The 18203-nt window shown below is 42.6% G+C and overlaps 2 protein-coding genes across 2 annotated transcripts in view; both read left to right on the top strand.

Moving 5' to 3' along the window:
- Positions 1-18203, top strand: part of sulf1 (sulfatase 1) — a 423430-nt gene that overhangs the window by 169281 nt on the left and 235946 nt on the right. The gene's annotated exons all lie outside the window — the stretch shown is intronic.
- On the top strand, positions 5911-9380 carry spice1 (spindle and centriole associated protein 1). Its single transcript, XM_078216291.1, has one exon. The coding sequence runs from the start codon at positions 6201-6203 to the stop codon at positions 8703-8705; it is 2505 nt and encodes an 834-aa protein (XP_078072417.1). The 5' UTR covers positions 5911-6200; the 3' UTR covers positions 8706-9380.

Here is an 18203-nt window from a genome sequence, read left to right on the forward strand (position 1 = left end):
GCATACTTTTGGCATCCCAAGGATGTCCCATTCCCTGGCAACTTCCAATTGCCCCTGCTTTTTTTTTAGCTGCAAAACAAGTGGCTGAGAGTTGAATTTTTTTACCCCCTCCCATCCCCTGCCCATATCTTGATTTAAAAATTTGATTAGGTATTGCTGTACACTTACAGTGAAGTGTATTTTATCTAAATGTTTCTGCTTAAATATACAATACTTGTTGTTCTGTATAGCAAATCCTGTCAGTGCAAATGAGCAGTAGATAAGGTTATTCAATCTTTGGAAATTATTAACATTCACCACCATTTAATACATGGTTTGAGAGTGCAGCAGTGTAGAGAGTAGTAGGTGGTAAAGCCCAATTTACCTAATGTGCGGGTGTATGACTTGTAGTGGTCAGTTACAAAGTGCCAGGTTGTGTATCCATCATTCCATGACCCAATAATAATTTTGCAAAAATACAGAGGAAAAGAGTTCAAGTTGATTAAAACCGAAAACTGAAATGTTCAGTTTGATGAGATAAGCAGTAAAGGAACATTTAAAATCAATGAGTGCAGGCAATTCTTTCAGGCTGTTTGGGGGGAAAAAAACTATGGTCTGCTGACCTGATTTACAAACTGTAAGCCTTCATCAGTAGCAGGCCTGCTCTGGAGCCCTGGGAAAGTCATGCTTAAGAGTTTGGCAATTGATTTGAGGGCTTTGATGTTTTAACGATAGATTATTTGAGACTTGTAAGGAACTTTTTAAAAGCCAAAATTTCAGAAGCTGGTTAACTTCAACTGTGAAGTTTTGTATTCTGGCAATTGATTTGGAAAAAAGTTACTGTTATCTTGAAATTTACTGTGTTTTTTATTTGAAAACATGCTTGTAGATGTTTATTGCTCACAGAACATGAAGTTTAAAGAAGTTTATTTATTTATTAGTCACAAGTAGACTTACATTAACACTGCAATGAAGTTACTGTGAAATTCCCCTAGTCGCCACACTCCGGCATCTGTTCGGGTCAATGCACCTAACCAGCATGTCTTTCAGACTGTCGGATGTGTTTGCAGGATTTAGTTATGAGAAAACACCAAAAAGTGTATCAACAGTCAATAATTTGCCTGTTATTTCAATAAGATGGATATCAATTGAAGCTCTTTGTGTATTTTTTTTTAATTGGGGGGGAAGAAGGAAAGAATAAACAATTTGTTTTTATCTTGCTAATTTTGAATGCTACAACAATAGAGCTCCCTTGATGATCTTTGGTGGTGTCAATTTTGATCTGTTAGTTGCACTCTTGCCTAAATGAGAAGGTTATGACAAGACTTAAACACGAGCTGTATTTCCCTTGGCCTATAAGTCCAAGGGTGGAAGTAGGGAGACCCAGGAAAATGAGCTTTCGGGCACAATCCCATCACCAGGGAAGTTTTCCAGGCTCACACAGGGAACAGAACTGGTTGCCCACTCCATGGAGGTGAGCAGTCAGCTGCTTAAGCCTCAGGCCTTAATTTGCAAGCGATGGAGCAGCCTCCCTACTGAACACAGGAGCAGTTATCTCATTGGAAGTGGCCTTTCTGCCTCGGAATGAGAGGCTACCACAGCTGGAAGCTGTGTCCCAATGGAAGGACTATGGGTAGGGAAAGCTGCATAAACAGCCTATACAATTCCTGTGGATGAGTTTCTCCATTGTTTCAAAGTGTAGAATGTCCTTGACCCTTTTAATTATTGGCTTTTTCCCATGCCAAGTGTACCTCCACGTCACAGGGCCCAACTCGTCTCAGCAACATCCACCTTTTCTGGAGGGGCTGCCAATGTTACAGAGTTGCTGACCCCCTGATTGAGAGCCCACCCATTGTCCATATTAGGACAGTGAACACAGAGGCAGACAGGTAGGAGGCTGCTTGTGGGAAGATTGTGCCATTGGGGAAGATACTGGCAAGTATGGGCTTGGGACCTCCATTTGCCCGCAATGTTAGTGTCTCAAGATCCACATTAAAATCATACCCATAGTCATATTAGTGAAAACTTGTCTATGTCCATTTGAAGTCCCATGCTATAGTTCACAATGCTTCTAAGCTTCACGTCATCTGCAAATTTTGAAATTGTGCCCTGTACACCAAAGTCTGAGTAATTAATATAAGAGCAAAGGTCCCAACATTGACCCCTGGGGGACTCCGGTACTAACCTTCCTCTAGTCCGAAAAATATCCAGTAACCACTACTCTTCATTTCTTGTCACTCTGCCAATTTCATATTCATATAGCTATTGTCCCTTTTTGCCTATAAAACTGTAACCTTGATCACAAGTTATCAAATGTATTTTGGATGTCCACGTCTACATCCTTCCCATTACGTGGTGGCCCACAGACTACATCGAGCAAAGTAATTGCACCTTGGTTGTCCCTTAGCTGAATGATTCTGTCCTTGATCCCTCTGAGACATCCTCTTTTTCCAGCACTGCAACACTCTCTTTAATCAATATCTTTCCTGAACACTTTGTATGCAGGAATAGTTAACATCCAGTCTTGGCCTTCTTTGAGCCAGGTGTCTATTAAAGCCGCATCATATTTCCACATGCACTCAATCTCATTATCACTCCAACATTCATATACACACAGTAACCTTGATTTGACCGTATTACTTTCTCTCTTGCTCTGACCCCACCTAATAACTTACTATTCCCGACTCCAGTGTTACCTATCTCTCCCAGTATTCTGTACACCTTGGTATTCCTTTTTGATAGTTCCTCCTGGTTCCCACACCCATACCATTTAATTTAAACCCTCCTCCAGCTCTATTTACGTGCAGCCCATCTGGCCTGTACCGGCCTCATCTTCCCAGAGCTAGTCCCAATGTCCCAAAAATCTAAAGCCCTCCTTCCTGCACCATCTTTCCAGCAATGCATTCATTTGCTTTATTTTCCTATTTCTATACACACTTGCATGTGGTACTCGGAGTAATCCAGAGAATCATAACTTCAGATCCTGCTTGCTAATTTCCTACCTGGCTACTAAACTCTGACAATAGGATCACTTCCCTCTTTCTGCCTATGGCTGCTGACCCTCCCAGCTCCATGAAGCTCTCAACATCATGAATAGGCTGCAGTGATGCCAGTTGTTGGCTCAAGATCTGAAACCTGGAGAATGGTTATCCAGGATCCAGGAAGTGTCCCTAGAGGTCAGAGCAGCCTTGCCTTGTTCCGCCTTGCCATTCCTCTATGTATTAGTTAATCAATCTTATTACTGCATATAAACCATAATAATGAGTAAAGCTTACCACTACAAATGAACCTTCCTAATACTGATAAGCCTTATTGATACTTAATGCACATTACTAATTGATACTTAATACACATTAAGTAATTAACTTTACTTAAATATAGAGCTCCTCATCTGTGACTTATTCTTTTAACTTTTTTAATTTGTTCGTTTAGTTTAACTTGTTTAGACTCAGTCCCTAAACAGCAATACTCTCCAATCAACTTCACTTTCCTGTGGTGCCATATTTTAATATTTTTGTCACACATGCTCCAAACCATTCTGCTCCTCCCTCTGCTGCTGATTCTGCCTCAAGGTATTACTGCTAATAAACTTTACTGCTGCTAATAAACCTTGCTACTAATAATAAATTAATTTACTATTGTAGTCTCTCTTTCAACACCTGACATTGCACAGGTCAGACTTTTGTCTGTTTCTGTAGTTAATTATTCCTGGAACAGATCGCTAGTCTGTCACCAGGGGCTTATAGCTTGAGGGACACACCACATTAAACATAGCCACACTCGCATACACGTACTAAGGGCCAATCCACCTAACCTGCATGTCTTTGGGCTGTGGGAGGAAACCGGAGCACCCAACAAAAACCCACGCAGACATGAGGAGAACATGCAAACTCCACAGATAGATACCCAAGTCAGAATCAAACCTGGGTCCTGACACTGAAAGAGTTTTAACAACACCAGGTTAAAGTCCAACAGGTTTATTTGGTAGCAATGCCATTAGCTTTCGGAGCGCTGGTCCTTCGTCAGGTGGAGTGGAAATCTGCTCTCAAACAGGGCAGAGACACAAAATCAAGTTACAGAATACTGATTAGAATGCGAATCTCTACAACCAACCAGGTCTTAAAGATACAGACAATGTGAGTGGAGGGAGCATTAAGCACAGGTTAAAGAGATGTGTATTGTCTCCAGACAGGACAGCCAGTGAGATTCTGCAAGTCCAGGAGGCAAGCTGTGGGGGTTACTGATGGTGTGACATAAACCCAACATCCCGGTTTAGGCCATCCTCATCCCTAAACCGGGATGTTGGGTTTATGCCACACTATCAGTAACCCCCACAGCTTGCCTCCTGGACTTGCAGAATCTCACTAGCTGTCCTGTCTGGAGACAATACACATCACTTTAACCTGTGCTTAATGCTCCCTCCACTCACATTGTCTGTACCTTTAAGACCTGGTTGGCGGTAGAGATTCGCATTTTAATCAGTATTCTGTAACTTGATTTTGTGTCTCTGTGCCCTGTTTGAGAGCAGATTTCCACTTCATCTGACGAAGGAGCAGCGCTCCGAAAGCTAATGGCATTTGCTACCAAATAAACCTGTTGGACTTTAACCTGGTGTTGTTAAACTCGTACTGTGTTTACCCCAGTCCAACGCCGGCATCTCCACATCCTGACACTGAGGCAGCAGTGCTAACCACTGCACCTCCATGCCACTCCACTATTGTCGAAACCAGATTTAAATGATTAACTTCCCAGATCCTAAAGAGAAAAATACTCACCAATCTTCTGTGCTGTAATGTTTTGATGTTTCTTTCTATGTCAATTCATGATTATAGATTTTATGTAAGGTAACAACAGAGTCATTGAGACCAGCGGGTGAGGAGAGAGCACCACACACCACCTATCACTTAAGTTTCCTGTGATTCACATTTTCATTTTCTTTGGAGACTTCTTGCTGTTTATGCAGAATCTCCAAATCTCTCTTTGATCTCTCTCTCTGCTTCTCATATCCGTGCTTTGCTTTCTGCTCTCCCACTGATCTTGCTGGGACCATCTCACTGCTCCTTACATCTCCTGTGTTCTCCCCTCTCCCTGCTGGTCTCACAGTGACTCTGTTGCTACCTCATATAAATGAATGGGCACAGAAAGAAGCATAGAAAAATTACAGCGAGGGAGGCCGTTTGGCCCATAATGTCTGTACAACTAAGAGCCATTCGGCCCAATTTCACCTTCCAGTTTCTGGGCCACAGACCTGCAGGTCATGGCACCTCAAGTGCATATCCAAATGAGGTTTTCACCTCCACCACCCCTTCAGGCAGTTAGTCTCGAACTTCCACCACACTCTGCGTGAAAATTTCCCATCTAATCCCTCCATCAATTACTTTAAAACCAACGTCTTCAAGTTATTGATCTCTCTGCCAACAGAATAGGGTCCCTCCCATCCAGCCTGACTCTGAGCAATGCCCGTTAATTCAATAAATGATGATAAAATCCTTTGCATCCACTCCCATTGAACTGAATCTTCCAACTCGACAGGGGGGAAGAAAACGTTGCAAATGCTGGAAATCTGAAATAAAAAGCAGTAAATTCTGGAAACACAGAGTAAGTCAGGCAGCATCTGTGGCAGCTGTTTTCCTTTATTACGGTTTGATTTATTTTCACTATACTGTTAAAAATGGAGCACCTTTTAAGTTTTTGGTTTGCTGACCCTGGGGACAGACCAGTGGCACTTTATGGAATTTAATTTAAATAGGAGAGGTTACTATTGCAGGAGGATCTAAAGTTTGATTTCAAAGAATTACCTTTTGGAATTGGCTATAGAGTCGGTAAGACTTGTGAAGCGTTAGTCTGTGCTCGCTCTTCTGCAGATGTTGTCTGACTTGTTAACAAGTTTCCAAGAGTTTGGGTCTTTTAAACCTCCGAGTTATTTATTGAAAGCTCCAATTAATCTGCTGTGTTTTGCACAGTGCCCGAGACCGGCCGCCAACGGGCAGCGGGGGCGCGCGCAGCTCGACGGTTGGCGGCAGCGGGCACGCGCGCAGTTGACGGTTGGCGGCGGCGGGCGCGCGCGCGGTTGACGGTTGGCGGCGGCGGGCGCGCGCGGTTTCTCTCGGGCCCACTCCTGGGGCTCTCCCTCTATCTCTCTCTCGGACCTGTTGCTCTCTTCACCACCTTCCCCCCCCACCCCCATCCCGGCGGTGTGGTTTCGGGCCTGCGAGCCCACCATGTCGTTGATCCGGGGAAGCCGCTCGCAGGGAGCGGGGAAAAGCCGCAGGAAGGAGGCGGCGCCGGCCCTGCGGAGGGAGTGGGACAACACCATCGGTGACTTGAGTGTCCACCGGGCCAGCCCGGAGGAACTCGCCCGGCGCCGACAAAACCGCCTCTCCAGGAACCGGCCCGCCGCCGAGTGGGAGCTCCGGCAGCGGAGGGTCGGGAGCCAGAGGCCGGGGAAGGAGCCGCTGCTGATGAACGAGCTGCTGCTAGACCAGTGGCAGCTGCGGGATGTGCTGGCGAGGTCTGACCGGGCCCTGGCACTGGTTCGGGATCTGTTCGGCGATGCCCCGCGCCTCCAGGCCGCTTTCCCAAATGTGACGGTGGCTCCAGGCGGCGGGAAGGCGCCGCAAGCCGGGCTGCTGGCCCCGAGATGTGAGCCCCCCACTCAGCTATCCCTCCTCAGCGAGTCAGTGATGGACTCCCAGGCCCTCAATGAAACCAGCAACACAACCTCTGATCATCCACTCTCCCAGGAGAGTCTGCAAGATGCAGATACTTCAGTCTCCATGGATTATCAGACTAACATTGACAGCAATCAGTCCTTGGAGAGGAAACAACAGAAAACTGCACAGTTCACCCGAGAATGGTCCTGCACAGCACCAGACCAGATCCCAGAGACTCCTTGTACACCGGACCGTGAAGCCTCAGGGTACTGCACAAACTTAAATGCTACTGCTGCAATCCAGAGAGTGAAGTCAAGGATGCAGAGTGAAGCAGAAGGCAACGCAGAGCAGGATGGCTCATCCCAATCCGAAACCACAAGTGTAATTCAACAAGTACTTCACCCTCGTTCAAGGAACTCAAAAAAAGGTATTTCAAGTGGCAAAAATTCCAAAATAATGGAAGACAGTAGGCAAGAGGACAAACAGGTGAGCTTTGAGGTACTACAAGAAATTATTGAGAATATTGACCAGGAGATGATGGAATATGAACGCCAGACTGGACGCAAAGTAACGGGCTGGTTGCCACAGAGAGGTCACAGCCTAACAGGTTTCACCTTTTCGTTGGTCAATTTGATAAGCAGACTGACCCACTGTCTAAAAGATAATGAAATTCGACAGCAACAGGAGAAAGAAAGCCAGCAACAACTTATGGAAAAATTCAGGGAACAACGCGCACTGATTGATGCATTGACTGCAGAATTTCTGATGACGCAAAATGAAATTATTTCTGTGCGGACTAATCTGCATCAGTATATGAGCAAAACAGATGAAGAGCTGCTCTTACTGAAACAAGTGTTAAATGGATCTACAGAAGCAGAAAGAAACAACCCAAAGCCAAGGCAAATCATTGCTCAGGAAGTTGAGAAGACAGCAGGGGAAGGAGTTGGTTTACATACATATGTTTACTCTGACAGACAAGATCAAGCAAATGGATTTATTTTAAGGGCTGTACCAAATACAGAAGAGGAACTTTTAGAAAGCCTGGAAAAAGAACAACCCCTTGTAAATCAATATAATGTACATCCATTGGCTGGAAGAAGTCAGAGTTTACCTGAGCATCTATTTGGCCCTGCAGTGTTGCTTTCACCCCCAAGACAGAGGAACAGTCAAGTAGCTGCTGGCTCACAATCTACAGCCAATTTGTTTTCAGAAAGACCCCAACCTATTAATGTATATCTGAAATCAAATAATACACATCCTTCAGTAATGCATAAGGAAGTTCCTGTTGAACAAGGAGAAAAAGAGTGCTTGAGAATACAAAACCAACTGCAAGATCACCAGGTTCTTAGCCAGCAATGGAAGTTCCAGATTACTAATGAAGGACCTAAGAACTCAAGTCTTGCTTTGCCAGTTCCTAATTTGTCTCAAATGTCTAAAATGCAACAATCTGGAGTTGCCAATGACACAGCGACATGTGTGCTGAGCACAAAGGAAAATAAGCTGGAAGGTGAAGGGGGTCATAATCTTTCTTTGGACACGTGGCTTGAACATGAAGCAATGTTATCTCAAATTGCTGAGCTCCAGTTGCAGAATTCTGCTCTCAAAGCCCAATTTGGTCAGTTCAAAGTGGGTAAATTATCCAATTCAGCACCACATATTGAAAAGATGATTCCCAGCACTTGTGACAGTCTTCAGCAGAGGATCACTGAGCTCAACCATCAGAGTGCTGAAGCACGCAACAAACTTTTGAAGTTGATTGAAAAGCAGAGACTAGTTTCTGGTGATTCTGCATCACCACCCATTTCTCCTATTCCACCCGAATGTATATGGACAGAAACTGACAACAGAACACTAGATGTGTTGATCCCTCTGCCTAATGGCTTGGATTCTTCTGCAGGAAGCACACCTTCCCCTGCCAGCAAAATAAATAGAAATAGATCTACAGATAATGCAAGTACAAATAGTTCCTCACTATATCCAAACAAAGATGCTGGAAATAGAACATCTGTTACTCAAAAGCCAGAAAGATTGAAAGCAGAAGGTTGGTTTGCACTGTCTACTCATACCATGTGATTTTAATGTGAAATTCTAAATCCATATTTGGGTGATTGGAGAACAGGAGAACTTTCATAAATGTAAAAAGAAAAACACTGTAAATGTTGCTGGAAAATTGAAAGAGAAAATACAGCTCTGAAGGCTTGAAACTAGAAAGGTCAACTTCCCCACAGACGCTGACTGATGTGTTTCCAGATTTTGGCTTCCTCTTAACGTTTTCACGTTGTATTTATTTATTTTACATTTTATCCATTAAAAATAATGTAATTTAAATTTTCAGTGTGCCGCCAATAGTTGAATGTCTTCAATTATTGTCATTAACTGTGTTGATTATTGATCATGTTATTGATCCACAGAGGCCTTGCCTGTTCTGCGTTTTTCCTAATTGAATAGTTTAATAAAAATGAGGGTCAGGATAGCAAATTAGCAGTCCATTTTGCAGCAATCCTGATTTTTAGTTCTTTTGACTTTCAAAATAAATATGAGCTATAAAACAAGATGTTGATTCATATCATGTTTGGGCTGAGGGGTGGCATTTGCAGTGTGTGTTCCATTAGCTCCAGAAATCTTTTGTCTTTTTTTTTAACCTGGCACAAGCAGGTGCCAATGTTCAGGAGGATTTTTTTTAAAATTATAATTTTTGTTGAATTTGAGTACACAATATTTTATACATTTCAATAAAATTTACACAATTTTTACAAAAATGTTTTGTTTATGTGATGTATTGGTTCTTGTGTGTGATCTGCCTCTTTGAGATGTGGCACTCGTTACCTTTATCTCACAGGTCCCAAGGTGCGACAGTAATAACCCTGAAACTTTTAATAAGTTCTGAGGTCTAATGATTTGAGTACTGTGCTACCAACTAGAAATTGAGTTCAGCTGCCACCATAGCAAGACGTGAAATGAAATTTGATAAATTTGGTATTTGAGGTTTCGCACCAGAATAGATGCTTGAAACCTATGAATTGTTGTAAAAATCCAATTATTTCAGCTAATATATTTGAAGGATGGGAGCCTGGTGTTACAGCCTAGTTGGGCATGCAAAGTCCTGCTTGCTGACATTTTTTGAGCCATTGGTCAATTTGAAAGAGCTGTCCCACAGACTAATCTGACATAGTTATACTCTCTAATAATCAACTAGCCACCATCCCATTCCTTCATTCCAAACCTTGGCTCTGTCCTGACCCATCAGACAATCTCACCCCACATGGATCAGAGCATTCTTTTACTATTTCATTGAGATCCAGTTGAGAATAACTGGACAACTAGCAAGAGGAAGAGGCATAATTAACATTCCCATCATCAACTATTGTATATCCCTGGCTACAAGAGATAAAACTGAAGTGTTTGAAAGTCTTCAAAAATGCTAAGTGGCTGATTCCATTCCTTCTTTGCCTGAGGTTTCCCTACCATAGTTGTCAATTCCACTCACTACATTTGAAATTAAGAACCAGCTAAGTACATTGGACAGAACAATGCGCTGTGATGGGGCCTGGCATACTGCAGTTGTAGTGCTGGAAACCTGTGTTCCAATCAAGCTGTTCCAGGACAGCAATGACATTGGTATCAACCTGATAATGTGAAAATTTCCCAGTAGTGGCCTATGCACTAAGGACTGAGATGCATCTAAACTGATCAAAAGCCATCTAGCAACTTCCTCAACACCATTTGATAACACTATTAAACAATATCTACTTGAGCTTGGTGTGGCTTCTGCCAGTACAAGCTCATTATCTTGATCAAGAGATGAATGTCAACATTAAGGCAGGATTTGACTGAATATGACCCTAAGAAGTCCTGTTGCAGCAAAACTAAGTTAATAGGAGTCAAAGTGCCCCATGTATTGGAGTCATACCTGATTCAAATGATGATGGTTTTCAGATACCAGTCATGTCAGCTGATTGATCAATAACAATTCCTCTCCATCATAATATCAGGATTGGGGCAGTTCACTGACAATTCAGTGTTAAGATTCCCTTTTTACTAAGACTTGGGTAACATTCGGGCATAGGCTGACAAAGGAAAGGTAACATTTGTGCCATAAAATTGCCAGATCATCTTTAATAAGATAAATCTCTGTCATTTCCTATGACTTTCACTGGCACCGCTATTAGCAAGTTGCAACCAGCTTAGAAGTTGCCATTGACCAGAAACTGAACTGGTCCAATCATTTCAACACCATGGTTACAAGAGTAAGCCAGAAGCTGGATACTCTATATGCATCCATACAGATGATGATAAACACTGGGTTATTCCAAATCCCAGAAGGGAAACGTGAAACAACTGCCCTGAACTGTATATTGCAATCTGATATAATGTGAGGAAGGTTTGAAATGCAGAGAATGATGTTCAAATGTTTTGTGATTATTTTAAATAAAGGTTTATAAAACAATAAAACAAACAACAATAAAATAATCCAGAAGTACCCTTACGTCAATGCCTATAACACAGTGTCTCTAACTTTACCCAGATCTAAACACCTTTAGCGCTAGTTGTCTCTGAGAATTCCACAATATCATAGATTAAAAGAAAATAAAAATCCAGTAACAGTTATCACCCCAAGCAGTTATATTTCTGGGAGTTGCTTCGGAGGTAAAACAAACAACTGGCTTCTTCACAGATTGCTTGCTGGGGGTTAACTATTCCCGCTGTTTCTAAGGTTGGAAGCAGCTACCCTTGCATAGGTTCAATCACCTCCTGATATACAGTTTTCTCTTGTTCTTCCCTTAGCTGCTTAGTTACCTTTGGTTTGTGAGTCTACCTTTTAGAATGCAAGTGCAAATTCACACTTGTCTCCTCCTTTGAACCTCTAACCCCTTATTCAGATCCTAAATGTTCTGTTCCCATTGTTACCAGCTTGCCTTAGGTAAACTTCTGTGTGCAGTGTTGCTAGGCTAGTCAACATTACAAAAACACTAGTTCCATTAGCATAACCAAACTAATCCTGCCTTTATGCAGCTTATATTTTCCAATAGATTTTAAAAATATATAGCCAACAGATTGGATTTCCGATGTTTTCATATTATCACCATTTTTCCTGACAACTGCTCGTGGCTTCTCAAACCTCTGCACTATTTCAAGTTGGCAATCAAATGGAATATTTACCATTTTTCTGGACGGTAGCAGGTACATGGACATTTCAGGACTGAACAGTTTGGTCAATCCACCTACTAATGAATATCCACTACAGTTGCCCAGCAGGTATCACATACAGAGTGCACTGCATTCAGTGGGTCCTTCATCCCTGTGAGCTCTACTGCCGAAAGGACAAGAACAGCAATGTCATGGCAATGCCATCTCCTCCATGTCACCATTTTGACTTGGACATATTATTGTTCCTTTGTCATTACTCCATATGTAAAATTCATTTTTAGTGTTAGTAAGGAACCCTATCACCACAAGGACTTAAGTGATTCACGAAGAAGAGTCACCATCAGTTCTTAGGGAAATTATGGATGGGCAATAAATGTGGCCTTATCCCTGGTGTCAAATTACAATATCAAATGGAAAAGATAGTGGTGTAGTCCTGAAAAAGGATTACGAAAGGACAGTAGTGAGGAAGGATCTTGGTTTGAAAGAGTAGGAAGCAGAATCGGTAGTGGTAAGAAATAACAAGGGAAGAAAATACTAACTGGAGTTGTTAATAGTTCCCTAATTGTAGCGATACTGTTGGGCAGAAGGTTAATCAAATAAAAGGTGTTACTAACAAAGGTAATGCAACAAATGTGGAGGCTTTAATCTTCTTATAGTCTGGATAAATCAAATGGACAAAAATAGTTTGGAGGATGAGTTCATGGCATGCATTTGAGACTGTTACCTAAAACTACACTGGAACCAACTGGGGAAGAGACTATTCTAGATCTTGTGCAAAGAGACATAGTTAATTAGTAAACCCATTGTAAGGGGATCCTATGCATAAGAATTAGCATAATATGACAATTTCATATTGACTTCAAGAATGCTGTATTTCCTTATGAAACTAAGATATTAAGTTTAAGGCAGTTACATAGGTGTGAGTTGGCTAAGGCAGATTGAAGAAATATATTAAAATGTATGATGGTTAGTAAGCATTAGCAAGCATATAAAGAAATATTTCATAATTCTCAACAAAAATGCATTCCATCGAGAAATGTAAAGTCCAAAGGAAAAGTGATCCATCGATCCCTTATACCTGCTGTCCTGCATCCTAGGGTTCCAAAAGATGTAGTTGTCGGTATAGTTGTTGGGCAGCATGATAGTACAGTGGTCAGCACTGCTGCCTCACAGTGCCAGGAACCCTGGTTCAATTCCAGCCTTAAGTGACTGTGTGGAGTTTACACATTCTCCCTGTGTCTGCGGGGGTTTCCTCCCACAGTCCAAAGATGTGCAGGTTAGGTGGATTAGCCATGGTAAATGTGTGGGGTTTTAGGAATAGGGCAGGAGTGGGGGGCACTCGGTAAGATTCTCTTTTGGAGAATCGGTGCAGACCCGATGGGCTGAATTGCCACCTCCTGCACTGTACAGATTCTATGGTTGTATTAGTTGTTTTAGTTCAAAACTTTGGAACTGTCACAGTGAATTTGAAGATAGCAAACGTGCAAGCCAGGCCAGTTTATATGTTCTGAAGTGGAACTTAAACCCACATACATTTGACTTGGAACAACATGCTTCCTTTGATCTGAACTGACATTTGTAATATGCAATATGTGACCAAATCACATCTCTTCATGGTTCCGAATTTCCAATTATCAGCAGAAAGGCTTTGTGCAAAATCCAAGTCCAAGCTGTAAACATATTTATAACAAAAATGGGAAATGGTCAAGGGAAGTCTCTGGACTCCTTTAACTTTGGAGAGTTAACATACATAGAACATAGAACATTACAGTGCAGTACAGGCCCTTCGGCCCTTGATGTTGCGCCGACCAGTAAAACCAATCTAAAGTCCCTCTAATCTACACTATTCCAATATCATCCATATGTTTATCCAATAACCATTTGAATGCTCTCAATGTTGACGAGTCCACTACTGCTGCAGGCAGGGCATTCCACGCCCTTACTACTCTCTGAGTAAAGAACCTACCTCTAACATCTGTCCTATATCTCTCACCCCTCAATTTAAAGTTATGTCCCCTCGTGTTAGCCATCACCATCCAAGGAAAAAGGCTCTCACTATCAACCCTATCTAATCCTCTGATCATCTCGTATGCCTCTATTAAGTCACCTCTTAACCTTCTTCTCTCTAACGAAAACAACCTCAAGTCCCTCAGCCTTTCCTCACACGATCTTCCCACCATACCAGGCAACATCCTGGTAAATCTCCTCTGCACCCTTTCCAACGCTTCCACATCTTTCCTACAATGCGGCGACCAGAACTGTACGCAATATTCCAAATGCGGCCGCACCAGAGTTTTGTACAGTTGCAGCATGACATCATGGCTCCGAAACTCAATCCCTCTACCAATAAAAGCTAACACACCGTATGCCTTCTTAACAACCCTATCAACCTGGGTGCCAACTTTCGGGGATCTATGCACATGGACACCCAGATCCCTCTGTTCATCCACACTGCCAAGTATCTTACCATTAGTCCAGTGCTCTGTATTCCTGTTACTCCTTCCAAAGTGAATCACCTCACACTTTTCCGCATTAAACTCCATTTGCCACCTCTCAGCCCAGCTCTGCAGCTTATCTATGTCCCTCTGTAACCTGCCACTTCCCTCCGCACTGTCTACAACTCCACCGACTTTAGTGTCATCCACAAATTTACTAATCCATCCTTCTACGCCTTCATCCAGGTCATTTATAAAAATGACAAACAGCAGTGGCCCCAAAACAGATCCTTGCGGTACACCACTAGTAACTGGACTCCAGGATGAATATTTCCCATCAACTACCACCCTCTGTTTTCTTACAGCTAGCCAATTCCTGATCCAAACCACTAAATCACCCTCAATCCCATGTGTCCGTATTTTCTGCAATAGCTTACCATGGGGAACCTTATCAAACGCTTTGCTGAAATCCATATACACCACATCAACCGCTTTACCCTCATCCACCTCTTTGGTCACCTTCTCAAAGAACTCAATAAGGTTTTTGAGGCACGACCTACCCTTCACAAAACCGTGCTGACTATCCCTAATCAAATTATTCCTTTCTAGATGATTATAAATCCTATCTCTTATAATCCTTTCCAAAACTTTGCCCACAGCAGAAGTAAGGCTTACCGGTCTATAATTACCAGGGTTGTCCCTACTCCCCTTCTTGAACAAGGGGACAACATTTGCTATCCTCCAGTCTTCTGGCACTGTCCCTGTAGACAATGACGACACAAAGATCAAAGCCAAAGGCTCTGCAATCTCCTCTCTAGCCTCCCAGCGAATTCTGGGATAAATCCCATCTGGCCCAGGGGACTTATCTATTTTTACCCTTTCCAGAATTGCTAACACCTCCTCCTTATGAACCTCATTCCCATCCATTCCAACAGCCTGCATCTCAGTACTCCCCTCGACAACACTGTCCCTCTCCACTGATCCCTCAGATCAGCCATGATCTTATTGAATGGCGGGGCAGGCTTGAGGGGCTAGATGGCCTACTCCTGCACCTATTACTTATGTTCTTATGTTCCCTCCTGTGTGAATACTGATGAAAAATATTCATTTAGTGCCTCTCCTATCTCTTTGGACTCCACGCACAACTTCCCACTACTGTCCTTGACTGGCCCTAATTTTACCCGAGTCATTCTTTTACTCCTGACATACCTATAGAAAGCTTTAGGGTTTTCTTTGATTCTACCTGCCAAAGACTTCTCATGTCCCCTCCTGGCTCTTCTTAACTCTTTCTTTAGGTCCTTCCTGGCTAACTTGTAACTCTCAAGCGCCCTAACTGAGCCATCACGTCTCAGCTTAACATAAGTCTCCTTCTTCCTCTTCACAAGAGATTCAACCTCTTTAGTAAACCACGGTTCTCTCGCTCGACCACTTCCTCCCTGCCTGACAGGTACATATTTATCGAGGACGTAGTAGCTGTTCCTTGAACAAGCTCCACATTACAATTGTGCCCATCCCCTGCAGTTTCCTTCCCCAACCTATGCCACCTAAATCTCGCCTAATCGCATCATAATTTCCTTTCCCCGAGCTATAACTCTTGCCCTTCGGTATGTACCTATCCCTTTCCATTGCTAAGGTAAATGTAATCGAATTGTGGTCACGATCACCAAAGTGCTCACCTACCTCCAAATCTAACACCTGGCCTGGTTCATCACCCAGTACCAAATCCAATGTGGCCTTGCCTCTTGTTGGTCTATCTACATACTGTGTCAGGAAGCCTTCCTGCACACATTGGACAAAAACTGACCCCTCTAAAGTACTCGAACTATAGCTTTTCCAGTCAATATTTGTAAAGTTAAAGTCCCCCATAACAACTACCCTGTTACTTTCGTTCCTATCCAGAATCATCTTTGCAATCTTTTCCTCTACATCTCTGGAACTTTTCGGAGGTCTATAAAAAAAGTCCCAACAGGGTGACCTCTCCTTTCCTGTTTCTAACCTCAGCCCAAACTACCTCAGTAGACGAGTCCTCATCAAATGTCCTTTCTGTCACCGTAATACTGTCCTTGACTAACAATGCCACACCTCCCCCTCTTTTACCATCTTCCCTGCACTTACTAAAACATCTAAACCCTGGAACCTGCAACAACCATTCCTGTCCCTGCTCTATCCATGTCTCCGAGATGGCCACAACATCGAAATCCCAGGTACCAACCCAATGCCAGGTACAGCTTTTTGATAAATTCTTTGCACTTTGTGAGAATTAAAGGGAGAATAAAGTTGCATTAATCTCATTCTTAGGACATGGAAAATCGACTCACGGTCAGTGAATTCCAGTGCAGTCATTGTTTCCAGGTAGCCAATGCAATGGCTGATCTGCACACAAAAATGTCCCACAATCTGATGAATGAGCAGTTAATCAATTTCTGGTGGTTAATTGAAATGGAAACAGTTGACTAGGAAAACAGGAGACTTCCCTGTTCTTTTTGAATAATGATGTGGAGATACCGGCGTTGGACTGGGGTAAACACAGTAAGAGTTTTAACAACACCAGGTTAAAGTCCAACAGGTTTATTTGGTAGCAAATACCATTAGCTTTCGGAGCGCTGCTCCTTCGTCAGATGGAGTGGAAATCTCACTCCACTCCATCTGACGAAGGAGCAGCGCTCCGAAAGCTAATGGTATTTGCTACCAAATAAACCTGTTGGACTTTAACCTGGTGTTGTTAAAACTCTTACTTTTTGAATAATATCATAGGACCATCAATGTCTATCTGAACCAATAATAGGCAAACTAGGTCCTTGGTTTAATGTCTCATGTGTAAGCCTGGTATGTATAAGTTTGGTATACAGCATTGTTCTTGATTGTTTAGTGGACCAAGGTAGCTAATAATAAGGTAGCTAAGGTAGCAAAGTGACCTGAAGATGGATGTCTATCAAATAAGTGGTGAGAAAATTTTAAAACTTGGAATGACGGCAGATAAATTTAATCACCTGAAGGCCAGGTATGTGAGGATGTGTTTACTATTCTTGATTTATGAAAATGCAAACAACTTCTACTAAATCACTGCCCCTCCAGCTGATGGAACTGTTGTTTGATGGGCATCATTGTGTCCAGGCTAAGAATGGTTTCTTTTATTCATTATGGAAAGTGATCCATTTTTTGCCTAGCCCTGTTAGCTCTTGAGAAGATGGTGGTGAGCCACATTCTTGAACTGCTGCAGTCTATTTGATGTAGGTACATCCACAGTGATGTTAGGAAAAGAGTACTAGATTTTTTATTATTCAGCAGTATGAATGAACAGTGATACAGTTCAATGTCAGAATGGTGTGTGACTTGGAGGAGAACTTGCATGTGATTAATTTCGAACTTAATTTTGCTGGGATCGAATCCCAACAGGTCAGCCACCACCAGAAATCCTTATACCTCTGTCTGGACCTTTTATGATTTTGACTGCCTTTGTTGGGCCTTTTCTTGGCCTTCTTTTCGCTAGGGAAAACAGAGAAGTTAAGACTGCTTTCCCTAGAGACAAGAGAGTTGGGTGGAGATTTGATCAAGGTGTTTGGAATCATGAAGGGTTTGGATAGAGTAGATAGGGAGAATCTATTCCCATTCAAGAAAGGATTGAGAACAAGAGCGCACAAATTTAAAGTAAATAGTAAGTGAAGCAAAAGTGACATGACGACAATTCTTTTCACAGTGAGTGGTTAGGGTTTAGAATGCACTACCTGAGTGCGGTGGAGGCAGGTTCAATTAAATCATTCAAAGGGAATCAAATAGTTATCTGAAAAGGAAGAATGTGCAGGGTTAGGAGGAGAAGGCAGAGAAATGTCACTAGGTGAGTTGCTCATTCCGAAGGTTGGTGCAAACATGATGAGCCAAATGGCCTCTATCTTGGCCATGACATTTCTGTGATCCTGTGGCATTCCAATGCTTCTGCTGCTGTTGTCCTTCGAGGTGGTAGAGGTTGAGTGTTTGGAACACACACTCA

This window comes from Mustelus asterias, chromosome 7 (assembly GCF_964213995.1).
Source record: "Mustelus asterias chromosome 7, sMusAst1.hap1.1, whole genome shotgun sequence".
Taxonomy (NCBI): Eukaryota; Metazoa; Chordata; class Chondrichthyes; order Carcharhiniformes; family Triakidae; genus Mustelus; species Mustelus asterias.